At 41.1% G+C, this 20,645-nt stretch overlaps 3 protein-coding genes across 7 annotated transcripts; 1 reads left to right on the forward strand and 2 right to left on the reverse strand.

Annotated features, from left to right (window-relative positions):
• Positions 1–495: 495 nt before the first annotated feature.
• LOC113137444 (active breakpoint cluster region-related protein) lies at positions 496–10,811 on the reverse strand. 3 transcript variants are annotated; one of them, XM_026319110.2, is made up of 22 exons: positions 10,572–10,811; positions 10,135–10,241; positions 9,032–9,136; positions 7,320–7,553; positions 6,400–6,507; positions 6,250–6,304; positions 6,118–6,170; positions 5,685–5,822; positions 5,406–5,527; positions 5,067–5,223; positions 4,853–4,969; positions 4,692–4,767; positions 4,363–4,458; positions 4,104–4,178; positions 3,890–3,987; positions 3,462–3,563; positions 2,634–2,797; positions 2,220–2,359; positions 1,789–1,923; positions 1,493–1,598; positions 1,241–1,382; positions 496–1,026 (listed from the first exon to the last, which is right to left on the reverse strand). In XM_026319110.2, exons 1-22 carry the CDS (start codon positions 10,621–10,623, stop codon positions 925–927), a joined length of 2,484 nt encoding a protein of 827 aa, XP_026174895.1. In that variant the 5' UTR covers positions 10,624–10,811; the 3' UTR covers positions 496–924. The 3 variants fall into 3 exon arrangements, with proteins under 3 accessions (XP_026174895.1, XP_026174903.1, XP_026174887.1); XM_026319118.2 differs by having other exon boundaries at positions 4,104–4,175; positions 4,853–4,972; positions 10,572–10,810; XM_026319102.2 differs by having other exon boundaries at positions 4,853–4,972; positions 10,572–10,809.
• A 1,948-nt stretch (positions 10,812–12,759) lies between these two features.
• Positions 12,760–16,576, reverse strand: ponzr1 (plac8 onzin related protein 1). The gene is made up of 4 exons (XM_026313010.1): positions 16,512–16,576; positions 14,779–14,886; positions 14,424–14,569; positions 12,760–13,242 (listed from the first exon to the last, which is right to left on the reverse strand). The coding sequence occupies exons 2-4, from the start codon at positions 14,882–14,884 to the stop codon at positions 13,105–13,107; spliced, it is 390 nt and encodes a 129-aa protein (XP_026168795.1). The 5' UTR covers positions 14,885–14,886; positions 16,512–16,576; the 3' UTR covers positions 12,760–13,104.
• Positions 16,577–17,808: 1,232 nt separating this feature from the next.
• LOC113144966 (odorant receptor 131-2) lies at positions 17,809–20,315 on the forward strand. Of its 3 annotated transcripts, none has more exons than XM_026331320.2 (2): positions 17,809–18,926; positions 19,031–20,315. In XM_026331320.2, exons 1-2 carry the CDS (start codon positions 17,986–17,988, stop codon positions 19,038–19,040), a joined length of 951 nt encoding a protein of 316 aa, XP_026187105.1. In that variant the 5' UTR covers positions 17,809–17,985; the 3' UTR covers positions 19,041–20,315. The 3 variants fall into 3 exon arrangements, with proteins under 3 accessions (XP_026187105.1, XP_026187113.1, XP_026187097.1); XM_026331328.2 differs by having other exon boundaries at positions 17,810–18,959; positions 19,717–19,838; XM_026331312.2 differs by having other exon boundaries at positions 17,826–18,926; positions 19,717–20,315.
• Positions 20,316–20,645: the final 330 nt, after the last annotated feature.

Raw genomic sequence — 20,645 nt, forward strand, 5'->3', positions numbered from 1 at the left:
GGCAGCCACAGTGTTAGAAGGGACAGGTGATTTATGAAGCGGAGGGAAACAGAGTGAGCCCACCATTCCTTTTCTACTTTTTGGGACTTGTTCTGGATGTTGTTATGGTGTCTGCACACAGTCTCCAGTCTATTAGTGCTGGGAGAGCTGGACTTTGGGTTCAGGATTAGCGATCAAAAGACAGAGGGGGGTTTCAGGGTAAAAGGTTGGAAGTAATACTAGCCCAGTCAGCCCAGGTGGTGTGGTTGAAAGGAGACCTCCATCTGTGGTGTGGACGGGTCGAACGCGGGCCGTGTGTGTGTGTGTGTGTGTGTGTGTGTGTGCTGGCTTCCAGCATGCTGTATATATATGTGTGTGCATGACTTTTATGGTGCGTGCACTTCATGGTGAACTCCGTCTAGTTGGATTTGAACCATAACCGATTGGATTTCAGGCTTAGGGAGGTGACCCCTGACCTTTTTACAACATCTGTGCCCCTGATTTTTTCCTCGACCACATTTCAACTTCACTTTACCCCCAGTGCCACCCAGGCCATCTGCCTGTCCAAACCACAAGGGCAGATTTTAGTTTTGAGTAGTAAAATCCTCTACTCCAACTTTGATTAATTTTATTCTTTATTGTGTTGAATTGTTTTTGCTTTATATCTCGAGGATAATCCACACAGTATAGGAATGCTGCTTTTCTGAACACATAAATTACTAAAAAAAAGCTTTACATTTAAATATTATTCTTATTATATTATTTATTCTGCATTTCTGTGCTGTATTTGTTTTATATATGAAAATAGAAAATGTTACAACGTGAAATTGACAAAATTGTAAAATCCACATGTAAAGTTTCCAGTCTACTTTTACATGAATAAATACCTTTATTGTCTTACAGTCCTTTTGCACACGTTTTGAATTTCCTGCTCACATGGTGGTCTCAAATGTGGGTGGTCTCATCTTCAGCGTCAGTGTCATGCGGCAGAGCGATCTGAGCCTCCGGGAGGTTGTCGCACTGCAGGTAGAAGAAAACCACTTGGACCTGAAACACAAACGCACAGAGACGCAGCATGTACATTCAGACAGCAGCAGGTGTTCAAGTATCATTTACAGTAACAGTACAGGTCATAGTCAGGTAGACATTTATCACTATGCAGTAAAATGAGCGTTTCATTACAAAATATTGTGTAGTGTGTTTTGTAATGGGATTTTGTGTAGCAGAATAATTGGTTCTTGTTAAAACACTCCATGTTCACCTGTACCACCACCTCCTGGGAGATATCTGGAACAGGGCCGCCGTGCCCGAGACCAACCACCGGGGGGCGTACGAGGCTCGGCCCAAACACCGTAGCCAGGTTGAGCAGAGACATCTTGTTGGTATCCTCCTTCTTAGAGATACTGGAGGAAGGATCATAAAGAAATGTGCGGTTCAGGAAAGTGGACACAAAAATGACTTGAGAAGCCAAAGCTGGCATTGTGTCAGTATGTCAGTCATTGTGTTGTCAAACCGTTGGAGGTGGTGTATGAGGTAGAGGAAGGTGTGGCGGTTGGCATCAGGACAGGACTGCAGCATGGACAGCATGGAGACCAGCCGCGTGTTTAAGTCCTTTATGTCTACAGCAGAAAACAATCCCCTCTTAAGTTGACTTAGCTGAGCATTTATTAGCAACATTACAGCAGAAATAAACTTAGTAAACTGGAAAAGATGTGACCTCTGTGGAAGGTCTTAAAGCAGCAGCAGTGTGATTTTTTTCAGGGTTGATTGGAGTAAGAATATGGTTTGCTGGTGATGCCTTCGACCTACCCAGTGTCGTGGCCAGCCTCTGGAACAGCTCGTTGGGAACGAGAGGTTCGGGCAGCTCTCGGAAGTAGAGTTTGAGAACACCAGACACGGCGTGCACCTCCGCACTTCTCAGCCTGGTTACTGCTTCACGCAGATCTGAGCAAGGCAGAGAGATGGTGACGAAGATCAGTATTACTGTATTTCCTAGTAACATACACACCCTGCAAACACCCTATCACGCCTCTGAATGTGTATTGCAGCAGCTAATAAAATATGAGTCAAATTCTTTCACACTGGTTATGCACGTTTTCATCTCTACAAGCTTCATAAGAACAGACTGTTTTTGGAGGCGTTATGCACTGTGGGTCTTTCAGAAGCTGATGTCATTGCACTGTGGTGGAGCGACACCATAGTGGCTCGTGCCAACAAAAAGCAGATATCAGTTTTCTTACTGCTGTTGAATGCAGCTTTGAGCACGCTGATTTCACTGGAGGTTCCTGAAATCCTGTAGATCCCCACCTCATCCATCCCCCTCCTCTCCACTTCCTCCGCGCAGCAGCGCACCACATGGGGAACCAGCACTCCCTCTTGACTGGCAGAGAATTAAAAGTGTTAAGAAAACCCCACCTCAGATATTAATTGCACTGGGTTGTTTCATTTCATTTCAGAAAACATTCCTGCCCCACTTCTGCTTCTCGTCTGCCCACTCATAAAACAAACCACTTCACTTCCTGAAAGAAGCCGTGCAGATGACACAGAAGGGAAACAAAACTTAACTGCAGCTTTCAGATTCGAAAGCCCGTGAGCGCAGACAGGGTCAGAGAAAATACTTGTGCTGTGTATTCAAAAAGCTTGCAGGGACTTACTGAGCCACAGTTTCAATAGGGACACCGAAGATAGGCTGCTGATGACCTGAGGAGCTGGGTGGTTCAAGCGGGTGGGGATTGTACCTCAGGGAGAGGGTCACCTCCACCTTGCCAAGCTGTAGAGTCTGTCTCTTCCATCGCTTATTAAGGGATTTAGATTCCAGCTTTAAAAAAACAAATATATATTTAAAAAAAACAACATGAAGGCACGTTTTTACAAAACACACCACAACTGTTCACAATCTGTGTGAACACACACAGAACATGGTGCTCTGGCAGCTAAAGCAAAACCAAGTTCATCCAAATCACTGACCTACAGTAAGCACCATTACATTTTCTTTTTTTTTCACATATAGAATCTGAAAACACAACATGGACATGCAAGGTTTTAAGACAAACACACCAGTAAAACACAGCCAGCACACAGAGTAATATTTGTTTGTTTGTGATGTGATTTTAGTCTCTACCAATTATTGAGAAATATTTTTGGGTTGCAAATTGCTCATTTCTATTTTTGTCTGTTTGGTGTTGAGCAGGTAGCTCAGCATGAGGTTGATGACGTTTTGACTGTGGCCGGAAATGACACTGATAAAAACAGTGAGTGAACCAAAACAGTAAAGCCGTGAGCTGCAAACCCCAAAACAATGAGCATAAAGGTACTAAAGGTACATTACAGTACTAAGGTACTGTAATGTAGTGATTTTGAAACACTGTTGATGTAAACTATTTTTATATCTTTTTAAAATATTTGTTGTTCATTATCACTGGTACCTTCTGTGATATATTTAATTTAATGCTGCAAACTAAAATACAATCGAAGTTTCATACATGTAAAGTCATTTTTCCTAGGACGGTATCATCCTGGTCGTCAGGCTGACTCACACAGACGATCCTCATGTTCTGTGCTCCTTCCACCTGGAAAGACAGCTCCTGTTTGAAATAAGGAAGATGTCATTAACACTGACAACAAAAGTATTCATGTCTAATTCTAAGCTTTTCATTCCTGGCTACCGGTTGGATTTAGAGCAGCTTTTAGTGCCAGTGATCATGTTTAAAAGCACAGCCAGGGCGCAGACTTTTTAATCCTCGAGTTGGCGCGAAGCCCGACATCATGTCGGATACGGTCTAGACATGGCAAAGTCATGTCCACCCTAAACTGGCTGACAGATCCTCTGCATATTGTGTCCGTCACATCTACAGGACGATGAAACCATGAGTCAGTTACTTTATAATATGTGGAGGAGCTTGAGTCTAACCTGGTCCCAGTGTGGGCTGAGACTGTGGATTGACGAGTGTGTCTGGGCCTGTTTATCATGACACTCGTAGCCATCTAGTTCCACACACACATAAACACCTGAAAGACAGAGAATCACACAATCACTTACCTACTGACCTCTACTTCATCATTCACATTTTTCTTACTATTACTGCACTGACAATATTTAATAATACTGCATTTTGAAAACATACTGGTTGGCTGCTGGAGGCCGCAGGCAGAGTGAATCGCCACACTCAGAGTCCCACACAACGACTCCTCGGCCTCTGCTGGTGAGATATCAAGAAACAAGAAAGTCCTGACCAACCTGAATTAAACTGAAACAGTACAGATATAAAGAAAGTTTCAAAAGCTTTTCTGGGCAACATGACACGATCAAAGACACAAAAGTGCTCTTGGTGTTTTATTTCAGATGCATGATTCGAGGAAAGGAGGACAGAGATGAGGCTGTACCAGTGCTGGTGCTGTGTAGTGGTGGATGTTGAGTCATTCTCAGTTTCAAACATGCACTGGTGAGGGTGAGCAGGTCTGGAGGGACCGTTTCTATGTCTGACAAACAACACATGGCAAACCCAGTCAGAATTACAGCGATCACTGAACCAACAGAAAATGCACAACGTGCTATTTTGAGTCCAATGTTTCAAAACCGTGGAGCAAAGCAAGTTTTCATGACATGCGTCTGATTTATCTGTGTAGGGATAATTTTGCAATCATTCAGCACTTTGAATGTTTCTAGTATTTATTCTCATGGTCTTCAGATTGGCCACAAGCCTTATATTTACTCTCTGTGGTGAGTTTATGGATGGCTTCCCTCCAGTCTTCAAGTTCATACAAGGAGGAGAAGAGAAGACAGTGACTCTGCAATGAGACAAAACTGTTGTTAGGTCTAATGTTATAATTACAGTTTCTGTAATTATAGGGATGTGCGTTAGTGTGTGTGTACCTTGCCACTGGGGCTGTGCAGCTCCAGTCTGTAAAGTGGGGAATGTGTGAACAGCGTGAGCTCCATTTGTTCCAGTTTCTTCTTGCTCCGAGCTGCCAGGAATATGCCTTTGGATCCCTTCTTCACACACAAACACGTCCACATGTTACTCATCTGTTAGAAAGTCTGGTTACACTCTTCTAAATATGTTTGTGTCTCCATTAATTTAACGTACTGCTTGTTGCTGTAGCTGCTGTCGGAGGAGGTACATCTTGGTGCGTATGTTGTGTAAGCGGAGCTGCGTGTCAGACAGTCGTTCCTGATCTGCAGCCCAACGTAGTTTGAGACCAGCAAGAGGGAGATACCAGCAGAACTTGTACTGGTCCTGCTTCCTGGAAGAAACACAAGCACATGCATGTTAACTGAGATGCATCTGCGGTTAATGCAGCCCTTTAAACATACTGTGAGCGCGCTTATTCATCCTTTTTATATTACTGTTATTAACCCACTTTAACAGTTTTCCAATATGTAGGCTACATTTTTCAATCCCAGCGTTCTTTCTTGCTACACTCACCCTCTGGTTGCTTGTTTTAATCTGGTGCAGAGCAGGAGGTCGGTGTAGAGGAAGAGGTGACGCAGGCTGGGCTCCCCCTCGCTCAAATCCACTACAAAGCCATCACGCATCAGCTGACGTCTCTGCAGTAAACACACACACACACACAAACACACACATTATGTGCTGCGGCGCATTTTGTTACTTCCATTACTGCATGTTGTCAGGAGTGGGAGGGTATATGAGGATGGGTGCACGTGTGAACATGCAACTAAAACGTGCACCTATTCCAGGCCTCACCATGCCATGCCTGAGCTTGACCTCCCGTTTGCACTGTGAGCTTTCGTTGACACCAGACAGGAAGCTACGAGAGAGTCTTAGAGCTTCCTGCAAGGCTGTGTAATCTCTGTGATCAGAGGGTGTGGTGTTCAGGAGATCCTAAAGGTCACAGAAAGGTCACAGTGATGTTTAGAAGTTGAATGATCTAATCAAATGACGATGCAGTGATTTAATTAGACTGTTACGATAAAGGTGAGGTAAAAGCGTAAAAACTGGAATGGAAAGATGCAAATTAAAGCAAGAAAAACAGATTTGAGAGAAAATAGAAGAAAAAAAGAGCAAGTAATGAAATAAGTTATAGTGAGCATTGTAGAAAACAGCATTAGCTCCAGAAGTGAAGCCAGAATTAGCCAGTGACAGAAATCATTAAATGAACTATCCAGGTCTTGCTCACGCGCAGCACTAGTGTGGTCTTGGTTACTCGATCCAATGGCTTATACAGTAGAGCTGTAAATAGACAGACAGCAATCAGACACTGATGGGCAACAAGTTATTTATGGGAAAATACCAAATTTACAATATGTACCTTCAAATGTGTATTTGGTCCGAGATTTGTCTGTGCCATTATTAAACATCATGCTCTGAAAAGCAGGAGATGAAGTGAGGCTGGTACAGATCACAGTAGGTGAGTGTTCAAGTATTTGATCTGTTCTAGTGGAAGTGGATTTTTTTGTACCTCGGCCAAAGTTCGGAAGCGAGGGTCTGACTGGGTGCACTTACGGACAACTTCCACAGCTTTCTCATAGTTTTCAATGAAACCACCATACAGCCCAATATGGTTGACCTGTAAATAGCAGAGGGATAGAGGACGAAGGGTCATGCCAAGAGAAATCTTAGAGAATAATCAATTTCCACTTTAGGTTTGTTTGGAATCAATAGTCACCAAACAGAAAACACTTTTGCAGATTATGTCATTGTTTCCCATGACTGTGACTAAAATTTGACTTTTACCATGGCAGAAATTTTGAAGTGTGACAGATATCATTAGTTTCATTCATATCTGGAGCAGTCTTGTCAAATTGTATTGGTTCCATTTGCACTTTTCTTGATATTACAAGTTGTGTCAGGGCAGCATGACTTATCCCAAAAGCAACGTGACAAGGTACAAGACGGACACATTTCTGGCTGAGAAAAAACATGAAGATGTTCCAAACACACACATCAGTCAAATCCAGTCCAGCTGGAAAGCCTTATGCCTTGTGTTTAAAAGTCTGGCAGTTCAGGCAAAGTTGAACTTACATTTTAGTTCCTGTACTGTATGTCTGCTAAATGTATGAAACCTTTTTTGGCTTCTTTACAGAGCCATGATGTTTCTGTGAAAAGGGCCTACTGACAAATCATTTAAAATCCATGCAAAAAGTTAAAAATTGAAATAATAACCAGCTGCTGGAAATGGAAATAAGATTGATGAGTGCAGTGACAGAAAACCAAAACATTAAAGTTGCAGGCGTTTAAGACTGAAAGATGATAAAAACATACAAAAATTGAAATTGCAGCTTTTTAGCCAAGTTTCTGAACTGCTCCTCTCCTTCTTTGTGTTACTGTAATTATTCTTGTTGAATATCAAAATACCAAAACAACGCAGTTGTCAATTACCATTTTCAGAAACAGGTCCCCCACCAGCAGCTCAAAGCCTTTGTGGCTCAGCTCTGCTTTGCCATCAGGGCTGGGATCTGCCTGGTCGTGATCGCTCAGCCGGGCTTTCAGGCTTGAGTAGAAGCTTTGGTGCAAGTCTCTGAGCTCAGGCACCTGGTAGAACACAGTCTGGACCTCCTGGCTGGTCAGAACCGGCTGGGAGGTCCCAGCTGAGGCCCGCAAAGCCTTCATGGGCTGTAGGGGAAAAAAAAAAAAAACAACCCAGCAGTGGGCAGGTGACAAAACTCATGATAGTGTGTGGAAGATGGTGAGAAGATTATTAAAAAAGTGAAACAGGGTGTGTTGAAGCAACAAACAAGAAGGTGTGAATATACTGAATCAAGCACAACTGTTTTTCCACAGCCCTGCAACTTTGCCACACAGGCTCAATCCACTACTTCAATAAAAGCAAGAATTCACATTATGCAGTCTTGAGAAATATGACACCCCACAGTGGCTCACATTTCTTTCATTCATATTTTGCTTAAGTTAAACATGTTTCTATGTAAAAATGAGGAAACCATTGCTGTTGCTGTTAATAGCACAGAAGAAACAAAGACACTGACCACAAAAAGCACACAGTCACTAGTTATTGCCCCATCACTTCCTGTATATAAACTGTATTGCTCCTCTCATCAAGAGGCTGTTCAAACTGAAAATACTTGTCTGCTCTCACTATCACACGTAATGCTAAGAGCTTTTTCATGAAAACTCTGACATTTCCAGGACGACAATTACATAACCAGGATTCTACAGCACCTTAGGGTGTTCGCACATCCACAGAAATTAAAACACATCATTTAACTAATAAGGTCTTAGAAGTATAGAAGTGGGACCCATCTAAAAAAGTTGGTCTTGTGGCACAACCTGCCCCAAGTTAGAGGAAAGATAAGCACGGGGGGGGGGGGGGGGGGCAGGTTGAGCGTCACTTCAGTACTGAAAGAGTAAGAAAGTAAAATCCTACAATCTTGTGAAAAAATATACCTGGTTTTATTTTAGTTACGTTACAGGTTAATCAACTTGTATGTGGCAAGGCCTCAATCTAACAGCTTTCACACTTAGGTTTTTATTTTTAGCACTGAAACAAACCACTTGGGTCTCTAATCTTTCAACAAAGAGAGAGATTATATTAAGTGTGCAGACATGATGGTGGTTATCAACCCTGGAAGAAAAAAAAAAAGGGGAACTGCTTCTTTAATGGAGAACAATCCATTTTAAACAAGGAAGCTGATGTGGATGTCACTGGAAGTGAGCACATAGTCCTAAATGACACAATGATAACCAAACTCAGAAAAACATGCACTTGGCTGCTGCTCACACACAGATCCAGATATAATAAACAAACACAAAACAAAAGAATAACGCTTGTAGGTTCATAGAAAGTAAAGGACAGAAAATTGATCTGAAAAAAAAAAGCATCATGTTTTGTATGAGAACTGACTTCACAGTGGAACAGCAAAGGGGAAGTTAAATGGTAATAATATTCATTAACAGTTTTATCAGCGGGGGTTTTCTAGATTTAGCCCAGAGAAAAACAGCTGTGTGACAACTTGTGTTTTGATGCTGAATGATAAGACCAAGTTGTCCGTGCTGATTTTGTAGAAGCAAAAGCTCCATGTATTATTTTTGGCCCCCGTGAAAAAAAGTAATTGTGTTTATATGTATAAAGTTACCATCAGCAGGGTCTCCAGCTCCCTGAGGTAGACCTCCTCACTGTCCACGATGCCTTTCAGGACCACGAGCCTCCTCTCCAGCATCTCCTCTGGTTTGCATGATGTCTGAAAACCATTCAACAAAATGTCAAAATTCAACATCATCATCTTTCAGAGGTCCGTAACAGAAGCAGCTTCACAAATCCCAAACAAGTCTATATGAATTTGTTATTGTTGGGATTTTATAACAGTGAAGAAAGTTAAACTTCTCTGGGATCTAACTGACACTAAACATAAGAAACATACCAGCCACCACATATCAAACAGCATACTGTATATTTCTCTGCTGATAATTTCATCAGAAACTTTTAAGCAGTAAGCAACTTTTATCCATAGTCCATGAAACATGAATTATTATTTTGTTCATTTCATGTAATGGTTCTTTATTTGTGTATGTTAAATAAAAGAAAAATGTTTATTTGCAATTATGATTATTTTTAATTTCATCCATCCATTATCTATACCCACTTATTCCTGTTTAGGGTCACAGGGATCTGCTGGAGCCTATCCCAGCTCTCTTTGGATGAAAGGCAGGGGTCCACCCTGGACAGGTCAGACAAACAACCTCACACACTCACACTCACTCCTATGGGCAATTTAGAGTCACCAATCAACCTGACATACATGTTTTTGGACTGTGGGAGGAAACCAGAGTACCTGGAGAAAACCCACACAAGCACAGGGAGAACATGCAGACTCCACACAGAAAGGTCCCTGATGGGTTTCCAACCAGGAACCTCCTTGCTGTGAGGCAACAGTGCTAAACATTAATCCACCATGGAGCTGAAGCCAGTGTATGTTATATTCCTTGTCTTTTTTGCCCACATGGCAATTACATTTCTAAAACCATCTGTGGTCTGTAATACCTCAACAGGGTTGGATAGATGAACTGGAGAACTTTCAATGTTTGTCATGTGCCCCACCTCATCTTTGACCGTTCTGTTTCCCCACAATTACCATGAAAATAAAAGTGCTAATCGACTGTACAGAGAGTCAAAGGAACTGCATAGAGAGCCTGCTGAGTGACGCAGAGCATTTGTGATGTGGATGAAATGTGAACTCACGGGGGTGTCGGGTAAGTCTATACTCTCTGCCTGGAGAGGAGAGAGAAGACAGGCCTCCTCCGGGAACACATCTTCTTCCAACACATCAGACTCTGCTCCTTTGACATCTGTCACACAAACACATCAAGTACTTAGCATGTGGCTAGATAAGGGAGTAATATAAACAAGTTCCCATATTTGCTTCTTCCTTAAATGTGTACGCATTAGGATTGTTCACAAATGAGAAAACACCTGCTCCTTGAATAAAGGAGCAATATTAAAGCTCATTTTAACAGGTTGTTACGCATTTTCAACAAACAAAAGGAGTAAATGATTGCACCTTTCATTCAGATCATCTAATGCTGGATTCTCAAGGTTTGTGTTCTCCCATAAAAGAAAAATATTATGCTTCATAAACTAACTTTTTCTTTACATAACAAAAAGTCTGCACTGCTCACCTGGAACATGGTGTGACTTCAGGTAATCCACAGCCTCCCGGTAGATGTCCATCGGAGCTTGAAAGTCTTGTCCGCAGAGTGCAGTTGTTAACTCAGCATGTGAACACACACAGCTGGTGACAGAAAACTTCCTCTTTCTGTTAAGGATGCACAGAAATTGAAACAGCTTCCTGCCTGTGTGCTACAAGTTAAAACCGAGGAGAACTGGCACCTGGCGTCATGAATCCATTCCCACAGTTACACTTCCTGTACAGTCTTGATTTCAACATACTGTGGCAGCGAATTACCTTTATAATGGAAACTTCAACTTGTAGCTATTTTACTATACAAACGTACATTACGATCAGTTTGTGTATTACAAGCCCTTATCAGTTTAAAATAAAAAAAAATAAAAGCTTGTGAGAATTAAGGTGTAAGTAGAGACACTGAATAGTCAAGAATAAAACAACAGTTCAGCAGCATGATGACAAACAGGCAAAAATGTTTTCCTTCCCCTCGGCTCCACTTTCAATTGACAGGTTTTAAGAAATTATCAGTGACCAGGTCAAACACAGTAACAGGTCAAGCCAAGTGAGTCTTGAAAAACAAATTGAAAAATTAAATGTGCTATTTTAACTTTACTATAGCTGCACTGCTCACACTAGTTGAAGGATTATCACTGGATTATCCAACACTGCCCTCTGGAGGAAAAGAATTGAAGGCACAGCCTCTTTAAAGTTTTAACAAAACACCCAAAGTTGCAGTATTTCAGCCTGTGCCAGTGTGGTGACCTGATCAACACACCAGGAGGCAGGAGAGAGGATAACTTGGCTGCAGAAAAGTGTTTATGTTTTTACTTTCATGAAGTAGTTTGGAAACTTTTGTACTACTTGCACTTCAACTTTGTAAAATCTATGCGTATATGTGAATTACTGTTATTGTTGTTGTTGGAGGTCAGGAAGTGGTCTTTGTACAGAATTCACCATGTTCTGTAACCCCCCCCCCCTTCCACCCTTCCTGTATGTGTTGATCACACCAACCTATAATCTTTCATCTGTGGAGGCGTATGATTCCTCTAGTGCAGCCATAAGCTTGACATTTTTTGAAGTTTATGTTCCCCTCTAAATAATTTTTAGAAGCTTTGTTTTTCCTGTGACTTTCATCTGGCTTTTTTTTTTTTTTAAATCAGTCTCAAAATGAGATACTGCTGTTGATGGTCAGCGTCTTAATGTCCAAGCCAGAGGGGCAATCTCCACACTTTGATCAAACTTTAAGGAGCTGGTTAAGCTCATCAATATGCAGTCATCAATGCACCTCTAACATTGTCTAAAAAGACATAATACTTACCGGTGTCATGACTGTGAATCATTTAAACCAGACCACATAAAAATAAAAAACACAGGGAGACATGACTGTTGAAATTAAAATATGGCTATTGTAAAACACTACTACAAAAGTGGAACATTGTGAGGAACATGCCTAATATTTGCAAAACCATGTACTACATCCCTATGTGGTGCTAAAACCTCAGTCCACAGTTCCTCTTTGTTAGTTCTTTATATTCTCCTACACAGCACTGACGTTACCATGATTCTAAAGACTTTTACATTTTACTTTTTTTTGACTTTTTAATTTTAAATTACAAATCCAGGAACTGATCAATTTTAAAATAGTTGCTGACAGACATCTACAGTATACATTTATTTTAAATTTGTATGGCTGTGCCCTAATTCAACTATTCAAGTCCTATTCTGGTTAGGCAGCCTCACCTCTGATATCTTTTTAGTATGTTTGTCTCAAAATAAATAATTATTTATACAACAACTATGGATCATCACACCTCACTAGGAGAAATGTATAAATACCATGGACCAACATAGAGACTATCAATCACAGCTGATTAAATCAATTATTAAAGGTTCTTGTGACTCAGATCCTCTAAAACACGTGTGCATACTAAACCTGTTAATAACTTTGTGCAGATATACAGATTGCACATGCTGCACATGAGAAACATGCAAACAATACTCCTAGATCTGTCCCATGATTAAAATTAAGTCATCAAACAAGCCTTACCGACAGGCACAATTAAACTGTTCAATTTCCAGGTAAGTTTTATTTTTTCATATCCTGAGTGAAACCAAAAGTGAGAATACTGTTTGTGTTCAAGGCTGAGTAAAAAGGAGCTCAATTAGACAGCAGTCATTGCTCATATTATAGGCATAAAGAAAATGTTTTTATTGTCACACAGCTGAAACTAACAGCAATAGCACAACAGAGTTAACCCTAACTCTATTAAACTCAAAAATATCAACAAAAACAGAGCACTGTACGTACATGCTGATATGCAAAAGTATATAAATGCAGTCTAAGCACTTTGTGTTTATCCTAACTTAAGAATGATCTCAGTATAAACAGAACATTCCTTTTTTTTTTTTTAATCAGAACCACATTAAGAGAAATAAGTAAGCGGTTATATATTTTTATTTAATTTTATTTGCCAATTGTGTTATAATCCCTCAGCCTATAACCAAACAAAACAAGCATGTGTTTCCTATCCCCTCACAACCTGTGTGGTGACCACCGCTGTGGTGACCGGACCATTGCGCCGGATCTTCACCTCACGGTGCATCTGGCACCAGGTACAGGGGTAACACCAAAGTAACTTACAGCAGTCATCACAGAGCGAGCCCTGCAGGAGGAAGAAGAGCAAAGGGTTAAATCAAATGTAACCACTAAAACATACTGACACAATTCAGACTTTTTTTTTTTTTTAGGAATAATAATTTTTAAGCCTGCTGAAAGCAATGCAGTCAAATGGATATTTTTGTTAATTTAAGGCTACACTGGCTACAGACGAGTTCATATAAAGCAGTATTAACTGATTTTTTGTTTTACATCTTGAAGACAGCAAGAACTGGTTGTAAACACACACTGAGCTGAAAACTTTCTCAACTGCTATGCAGCACTGAGAGGAAATCCTGAGCTACATGATGAATCTGTGGCTTTGTTGATACCAGTTAGGTGCATTATCATCTGCCAGGGTGTCGGTTGACAAAACATTGCATTCAGAGTACATTTCCATTTTCCCTTCTTGTATTTGGTGCCTCTACACAGTACATTTCTAATATAATGTACATGCAATGTGCAATTTTAGTCATTCTAATATTTTTACTGTTTACAAACCTCAAAGGCAGAATACACATACATGATAGTAACCTGAACAGTAAACACAATAGTAAGCTGACCCGGGCCATTGGTGTGACCAGTAAACTAACCGGAAGGCCATAGAGGCAGCAGGGGACTCTTTGGGAACAGAAAGTGATGAGATAAGCTCTTTAGATAATAGAGGAACCTTCCCATTCTCTTTTTCCCAAAACCAATACACTAAACTGTCTGATGTATGCCAACAAATATACAGTATCTACAATAAGAAGTCATTTATGCCTGAAGCAATGGGCCTGTTTAATTCTACAGAGATTCATTTTTTTCTTCTTTACTGTTATTTTTCTTAAATCGAACATATTGCACTTCACTGCTGGCATCATTCATATTGTCACCATTATTGTGTGCTTTATTTTGACGCAGTGCCGAATAGATCAATGACCATACTTCAGCTTTGGGGACAATTAAGTTGTTTTGCAAGTCAGTTTTTCTCTTCCCGCAGCATTAACAGTAACAGCTAAGGATGTGGTGAAATACTGAGGCATTGTATTGCGTCAGAAATCATAAGTCGTGAAGAAAGGCAATAAACAGAACAGAACTAATATTCACCTAAAAATAAACATTTATCGTAAAAAGGTTTCAGCCAACACTTCAAGTGTGTGCTCACTCCCTCCATGTGTACCCCCTGCCTCCCCAACCCAGCCTTACAGGGATGCCGTAGCGCTCTCTAATAGAGGATCGCAGAGAGCAGGACACCACACAGCAGACGTCCAGCATGGGTAGGCAGCAGCACCAGCCATGGTAATTGGCTGCCTGGCACTGCATGCAGGGGAAGCACCAAAGAGCACAGCAACCTTAAGGGCAGAAGAAAACATAAACTGTTAAGACATGGTGATCAACATTATAATACAATTATTGCTGGACCTGCTTCATTCCTGGAAAGTGCATTGTGCTTTACTGTCTTACTAGCTGCCAATAAAGATATTACAAATGGTAACAGAAAGTATTTCTTACAGTTTAGGGTGTATTTTTTCTGACAGTGTATTTAGGTGGGTTGACTTACAGGTGCCCATATCAGAGCAGCAATCACAAAGGCCAGTGCTCCATGTCCCAGGAGCGTGAGTGGAGGTCACTGACACGAACTGAGCTGGCTGCTGCTGGATGGCCATGGCTGGAGGAAGTATGACAAAAATCAAGAAACTACAGAGAAGAAGAAAATTGTTTCATTCACAGGAACTAGTCCCTGCTGGATTACGATTAAAGCTTCTGTGCTTTGTTAGCTCAGGAAGAGCCTGTATTTCAAAGAATTCATGCTGGTTTGTTTTAAAATAGAGTTATATGGAAAAAAATAAGCAAAACATCCTTGTTTGTCTTATGTCTCGCTTAAACAAAAAGTGTGTGGACACACCCTGAACAAGAAAAGAGGTTGTGAGCCTGGGCCAACATGAGGGGCTGAGTAAAACACTGAACTGGAGTAAAACACTGTTAACTGGGATTTTATATATTTTTTGCACCTAAATGAGGATCTATCTTCATTGGTGTGGAATTTAACTTGTTGGATTGGGCTAGATACTTATACTTCATTTATGTGGATTTATTTTTAAAGCTATTAATTATGTCTCAATATATCTGGTATCAGGGTCTAACTTTACATATTGCAACTGTCAAGTGTCCTTATACCTCTGCACATCAGTATTTGCCTTTAAAAGCATTTTTAGTACAATAAAAACATCAACTGTATTTAATACTAAGTAGCTAAATTGAAATGACATGTAACTAACTAATTCTAATTACTAACTAATGCTAACTACAGGTAGTTACATAATATCACTAGCTTTCTTGAAATACAATTTAAACATCAATTTTTAGTGCACAAATCATAGTCCAATATCATGGCAACAAAAACTATTCTGTGTGATTTTAATTTAATTTAATTTAACGTAGCTTCTCAAGTTTTTAATGTCCGATGTTTATTGTGCTAATGTTAGCATTAGCCAATGCAGCTAACGTTAACCGCTGTGTTTGGCTGGCTCTGCCTTAGCAGCTTCATTGATAATTGTTAAATACAAACTTTCAAGCAGTAAATTTTATACAAACATTTTCTTAACCCTAGTGTGAGTTTAAGTCTCATTGAGGTTTGACATTTCTTTCTTATTTTAGGACAAAGGAGAAATAAATATCGGTGTGGACGGTGCTAGTTTAGCTAGCATTAACTTTCGTTAACCTTGGCTAATAGTCACACTAAACTAGCTGCTGCATTGTGCTGGCTATTAAATTATAAATCTCATCATTGCTTTAAGTTATTCAGCAAAAGTTCTAGCTCAGATGAAATTACGGCTACAAATATTAATTCCTGTGGACAATTTATTTAATAAAACCTCTCCCATAAAGAGCAAGTGTCGCCCTTATTAACGTTAACTGCTCTGAGGAAAATGCAGCTAAAAGCAACTAAATGGACCAAATTCAGCAGGATAAACGGATTAAACATGACATTTTGCTTTACTAGTAAAACCAAAACACTGAGAGTACTATTAGTAGTAAATTAGCGTTAGTTATAGTTATATTTTTGTTCATTTTCTAACCGGAGGTGGTTAGTGTGGTGAGGCACATATTCCACCGTGGGAACACTCCTGTTCCTCTGCAACTCTCAAAGTCAATTATACCAAAATAAATCAGTAAATAATAAACTATTATAAGCTCATTACACGCTGTACGTCGGGTCGGTCACAGGCTTCTAGCTGTCATACTTAAGCATAACAATAATAATGATAATAATAATAATAAATCTTATCTTACCTTACTCTGGATCAGCGAACTGTGAAATGGCAAAATGAAAGTGAGTCAATGATCTGATCTATTGGAGGAAACTGTCAACCGTTGTGACAGGAAGACGCAGATGCAATTTAACACTTTGCCTGGGGGGGGGGGGGGGGGGGGGGGTAATGAAGGTTAATGCAAATCATATCACACCGACCTAATGTGTCTGATTGTAAAGGTGATATAAGAGCAGCTCATTTTGTGCACAGCACACTGAGCCAATGCAGAATGCATTAAAAAAATAAATGCATTTAAAATAAAACGTGCAACATTAAGAGTAAATGATAATGATGGCTCATGTAACTCCAGGTGTGGTGCTGCAATTCACCAAAAACCTTTTCTTATTGGATGGGCAGATTTTTTTTTTCTTTTTCGTCTTTGTTAAGTGCATTTACTGCTTTGTCCACCAGATGCCGCAATAGGTTCAGGGATAAATTTCATCTGCTCTTCATCATCATATAAACCGAGATGAGCAATAAATATCTCAGAATGAGACCACAACATTCATTATGCATTGATCAGTAAGATCTATTAAAATGAGCGTTAGAAACATTTAACTCTGTGTAACATGAGGCCAGAGTCTCCTATAGCCATATTGTGGTGTCTAGATATTTTGCATATTGTCTACACAAAATCTTTGCTCTACTATGAGCTGTAAGAATGGGGGAAAACACAAAGAAGAAGAAGAAGAAGAAAAAGTATCATAGTGACCCTGTGAGGATCATTACTTACCAGAAATCATGTGACTGGTGGAAAAAACAAAGACTAAAATAGGCTCTTTATGAGAACCACAGGAACATAAATAAAATAAGAGTATATTTAAACGGGGATGACGTGATGTATGATATGTGTAGTGATTTTTTAAAAATAAAGGTTGAAAATATTTATAGTATAAAAATAAAACTATCATCACATCTTTAATGGTAAACAGAAAATATATCAAAGATGTATGATCACATTATGTCATCACACATTATAGGTTCAAACTTTTCATTGCCCAGACCTATAGGAAGCAGAGCAGACACAAACATATCACTTTCAGACTGAAAACCTTTCCTGCCGTTGATCCATTTCACGTTTCATGTCGCACGCTATCATGACGCGCCTCTGTCTTTCTGTTTTATCGAAGTTTATTGTGCTTTAAAATAAAATACGTTGTTTATTGTCTTATTAGGGTTTTTCTTATTGTTTTAATGTCTATGGTAACTAAGGGCAGGGGTTGGGCATGTTGTTATAACTGTTAGGGTTGGGGGCTGGTGACAGGATTGTGTCTATGTCCTCACAACCATAGAGAAACCAACGTGTGTCAGAGAGCGAGGAGAGCGCACTTGCAGTGACTGAGTCAGTCTCGGCTGAGGCACCAGAGAATGAGGACCATGCAGCGCACACACTTTCCTTCCCCTCGGATCCACCACTACTGTGATCTTTGCCCTATAAACTCAGCTGAGGAATAATGGCAGAAAACAACTCTACGGGGGCGACACAGGCGATGGACTACACCTGTGTGCGCTTCTACGTGTCCACCGTGTCCTTCTCGGTGCTTCTTTTCTTCAACCTCATCATCAACTGGACCATAGTCCGTGAGGAGCGGCTCCGGAGTCATGCCCGCTTCGTGCTGGTTTTCCACCTGCTGGTGTCCGCTCTGGTTTACCTGGGCATGAGTAGTGTCTTCTACTACCAGATCCACCTGGACGCCCGGCCGGCGCACAGCGCCTGCCTGGTCATGATCACCATATTGATCAGCAGCGCCTCCAACATCCTCCTGACGCTCACGGTGATGGCTTTGGACCGTTACTGCGCCGTGTGCCACCCGATGCGCTACACCGCCTCCTGCACCGCGGGCCACTGGCCATGGCTGCTGGGGGTGCTCACCTGGGGGGTGGCTTTGATGATCCCCTTCAGTCTGCTCTTCCAGCAGGACTCCGAAGCCGACTATCACGGCGTGTGTGGCCGGGATCAGCTGAAGAGAGGCGAGTTGCAGAAGGTGCTGTTTATAGGTTTGTGCACGGCGCTCATACTGTACAGCTATGTGAGGATTTTAGTGGAGGGAAGGCGGTTAGGGGTGCTCAATCGGCGCAACCGGACCGGGTACAGGACGATCGCCCTTCACGGTACGCAGCTGGCCGTTTACATCCTCCCCAACTTTGTGAACTTCGTGCTGACGATGCTGCAACGACGGAAGTTAATTCAGACAGACACCAAGGAGCTCGCAGCCGTGGTCATTTTTGCTTTCTTCAGCTTGGCACAGTGCGTTGCGCCAGTGGTTTACGGATTGCGTAAAGAGGAACTTATGGAGCAGCTGAGTCACAGGTTCCCCTGCTGTTCTCGATACTTGAAGAGTGTCCTGGGCTGGACGGTGCGAGCCAACTGGCCACACAACCAACCCCGAGCACGGTAGGAGCTCTGGCACTTCACCGCTAAACACTGGTGAAAGATTTCTCACAATCTAGTATTAATATTGGAACAAGAAAACTCATTTTAAAGTGTTTTCCTTTTAGATTTCTGTGAAGATTTTGAACAGGGAAGAAAATTTAACTGACACATCCACACCTGAAGTAAACACATCACACAGAGTCACATGAAAAGTCGGAAAAACTGGTAACAGATCACATCCAACTCATCCAGAAAAAAACGTGCTTGGCATATTTACATCTACACAGTAAAAGTCACATGGAATAAATGATAGAGGTGTGGGGAGGATGTACTGACCTCTTCTGCCTTGTGACAACTATTGTTTTTACTGCTTGATGAACCAGCAGCTCAGACACACCTCCATACATTTATTTAAGGTGAACAGGTGGCCTGGCTCTGTCCAAAGATAACCACATTCAACATCTCCAAAGCTCACTAACTAACATGTAACAGTTAAGTCTGAGTCAGTGTTGAAATGAAAAATCTTCAAAGCAGGTTGAATCATATCAAGATAAAGACACGGGTAGAAGAAAAATGCAAAATTTGCATAAGGTGAAATATTACTGCAACTCATATGACAATGAGTAATTAAAGTGGACATTTGTTGTGCGATTTCAGGAGAAAACCAAAACTGAACACAAACTAACACCCTTTTAAGGGTTTTGGAAATTTGAGCATGCAAGTCATTTCATCACTACACCACAAAAAGGGCACATGAGCTCATAAAAGCATGAAAAGTGTAGTAATTTCAGGGTCTCTTTCCCCGCCACAGGGAGCGAACACTGACAGCTCAGACCATCATCTCTCTGGAGGCCACACAAACCTCAGTGGGCGAGGAGGAAAATCAGCCAGTCAACAGCTCCTCACATGATTTACACTCATGTCAAGGTGATACAGACAATGCCTGATGGGAAAAGGCTGGTCAGCGTCAGGATCCCAACGGCCACTGGTCTTCTCAGTTTACGCCCAAAAAGGAACTAAAGGAGCCTCTTCTGGGACTTGAGAGTACCAGCCACCACCAGACCAGGATGCGGGGTATCAGTATGTTTTATGTTTTGCCCCATTTTTGACTTTTCGTCTGACCGGCATACATGCTGATTCACAGCGGAGCTGCTCAGAGGCCCAGAGCAGAAGGAAGTGTGGTTTCAGAAGAAGATGGCAGTTCTCACTTCGTACATTTTCCTGGCTGGTCCAAGGATTTAAGTCTTCAGGTCACAAGTCAACAGCATTGACCTCTGGGCTACAAACAACCCTGCGTCACCTGGGATTTGAATGACTGGAAAGGAGGCTATAACTTCACATAGTGTCTAGTGGATGTTGTTCACATATGTGCCTAACCTTATTAACACACATTAAAAATGTTGACTTTAATGGTCTTGAGCCACTTTGACTATTTCCAGCACCACGAAAGCAGAAAGTGGAAGCCAGACACACGTGTCATCAATAACTATAGCAGGAAACATTGAAATAAAGACATCTGACTGTTCTCTTTATATTTTTAGTAAACACCATCTGTGACACTGACAAGTCACATTTAGAAATAGTTCCAACACTTATGCTTGTTTGACAGGTAGGAGGCTAAGTATGGTTCTCAGTGTAGATGCTACTGAAAGTATGATTAATAGCCGGAAGAATGAGGTTTTCTCATTTTAAATGATTTTCTGACCATTTTTAGCTTTGCTCTGCTACTATAGTGGAGAA

This window comes from Mastacembelus armatus, chromosome 18 (genome assembly GCF_900324485.2).
Source record: "Mastacembelus armatus chromosome 18, fMasArm1.2, whole genome shotgun sequence".
NCBI classification, from domain to species: domain Eukaryota; kingdom Metazoa; phylum Chordata; class Actinopteri; order Synbranchiformes; family Mastacembelidae; genus Mastacembelus; species Mastacembelus armatus.

Bases quoted from the DNA above. Each gene is read 5' to 3' on its own strand.
- LOC113144966 (XM_026331312.2), top strand. From the start codon at position 17,986: ATGGCAGAAAACAACTCTACGGGGGCGACACAGGCGATGGACTACACC. The intron at 18,927-19,716 runs GTAGGAGCTCTG...TCCCCGCCACAG, and splicing joins CACAACCAACCCCGAGCACG to GGAGCGAACACTGACAGCTC.
- ponzr1 (XM_026313010.1), bottom strand. From the start codon at position 14,884: ATGGCCATCCAGCAGCAGCCAGCTCAGTTCGTGTCAGTGACCTCCACT. The intron at 14,570-14,778 runs GTAAGTCAACCC...TCTGCCCTTAAG, and splicing joins CTGCTCTGATATGGGCACCT to GTTGCTGTGCTCTTTGGTGC. The intron at 13,243-14,423 runs GTAAGGCTGGGT...TTCCTCCTGCAG, and splicing joins GAGAGCGCTACGGCATCCCT to GGCTCGCTCTGTGATGACTG.
- LOC113137444 (XM_026319102.2), bottom strand. From the start codon at position 10,623: ATGGACATCTACCGGGAGGCTGTGGATTACCTGAAGTCACACCATGTT. The intron at 6,508-7,319 runs GTAATTGACAAC...TGCTATTTACAG, and splicing joins GGGACCTGTTTCTGAAAATG to GTCAACCATATTGGGCTGTA. The intron at 1,924-2,219 runs GTAAGAAAACTG...TGCCTTGCTCAG, and splicing joins CAAAGCTGCATTCAACAGCA to ATCTGCGTGAAGCAGTAACC.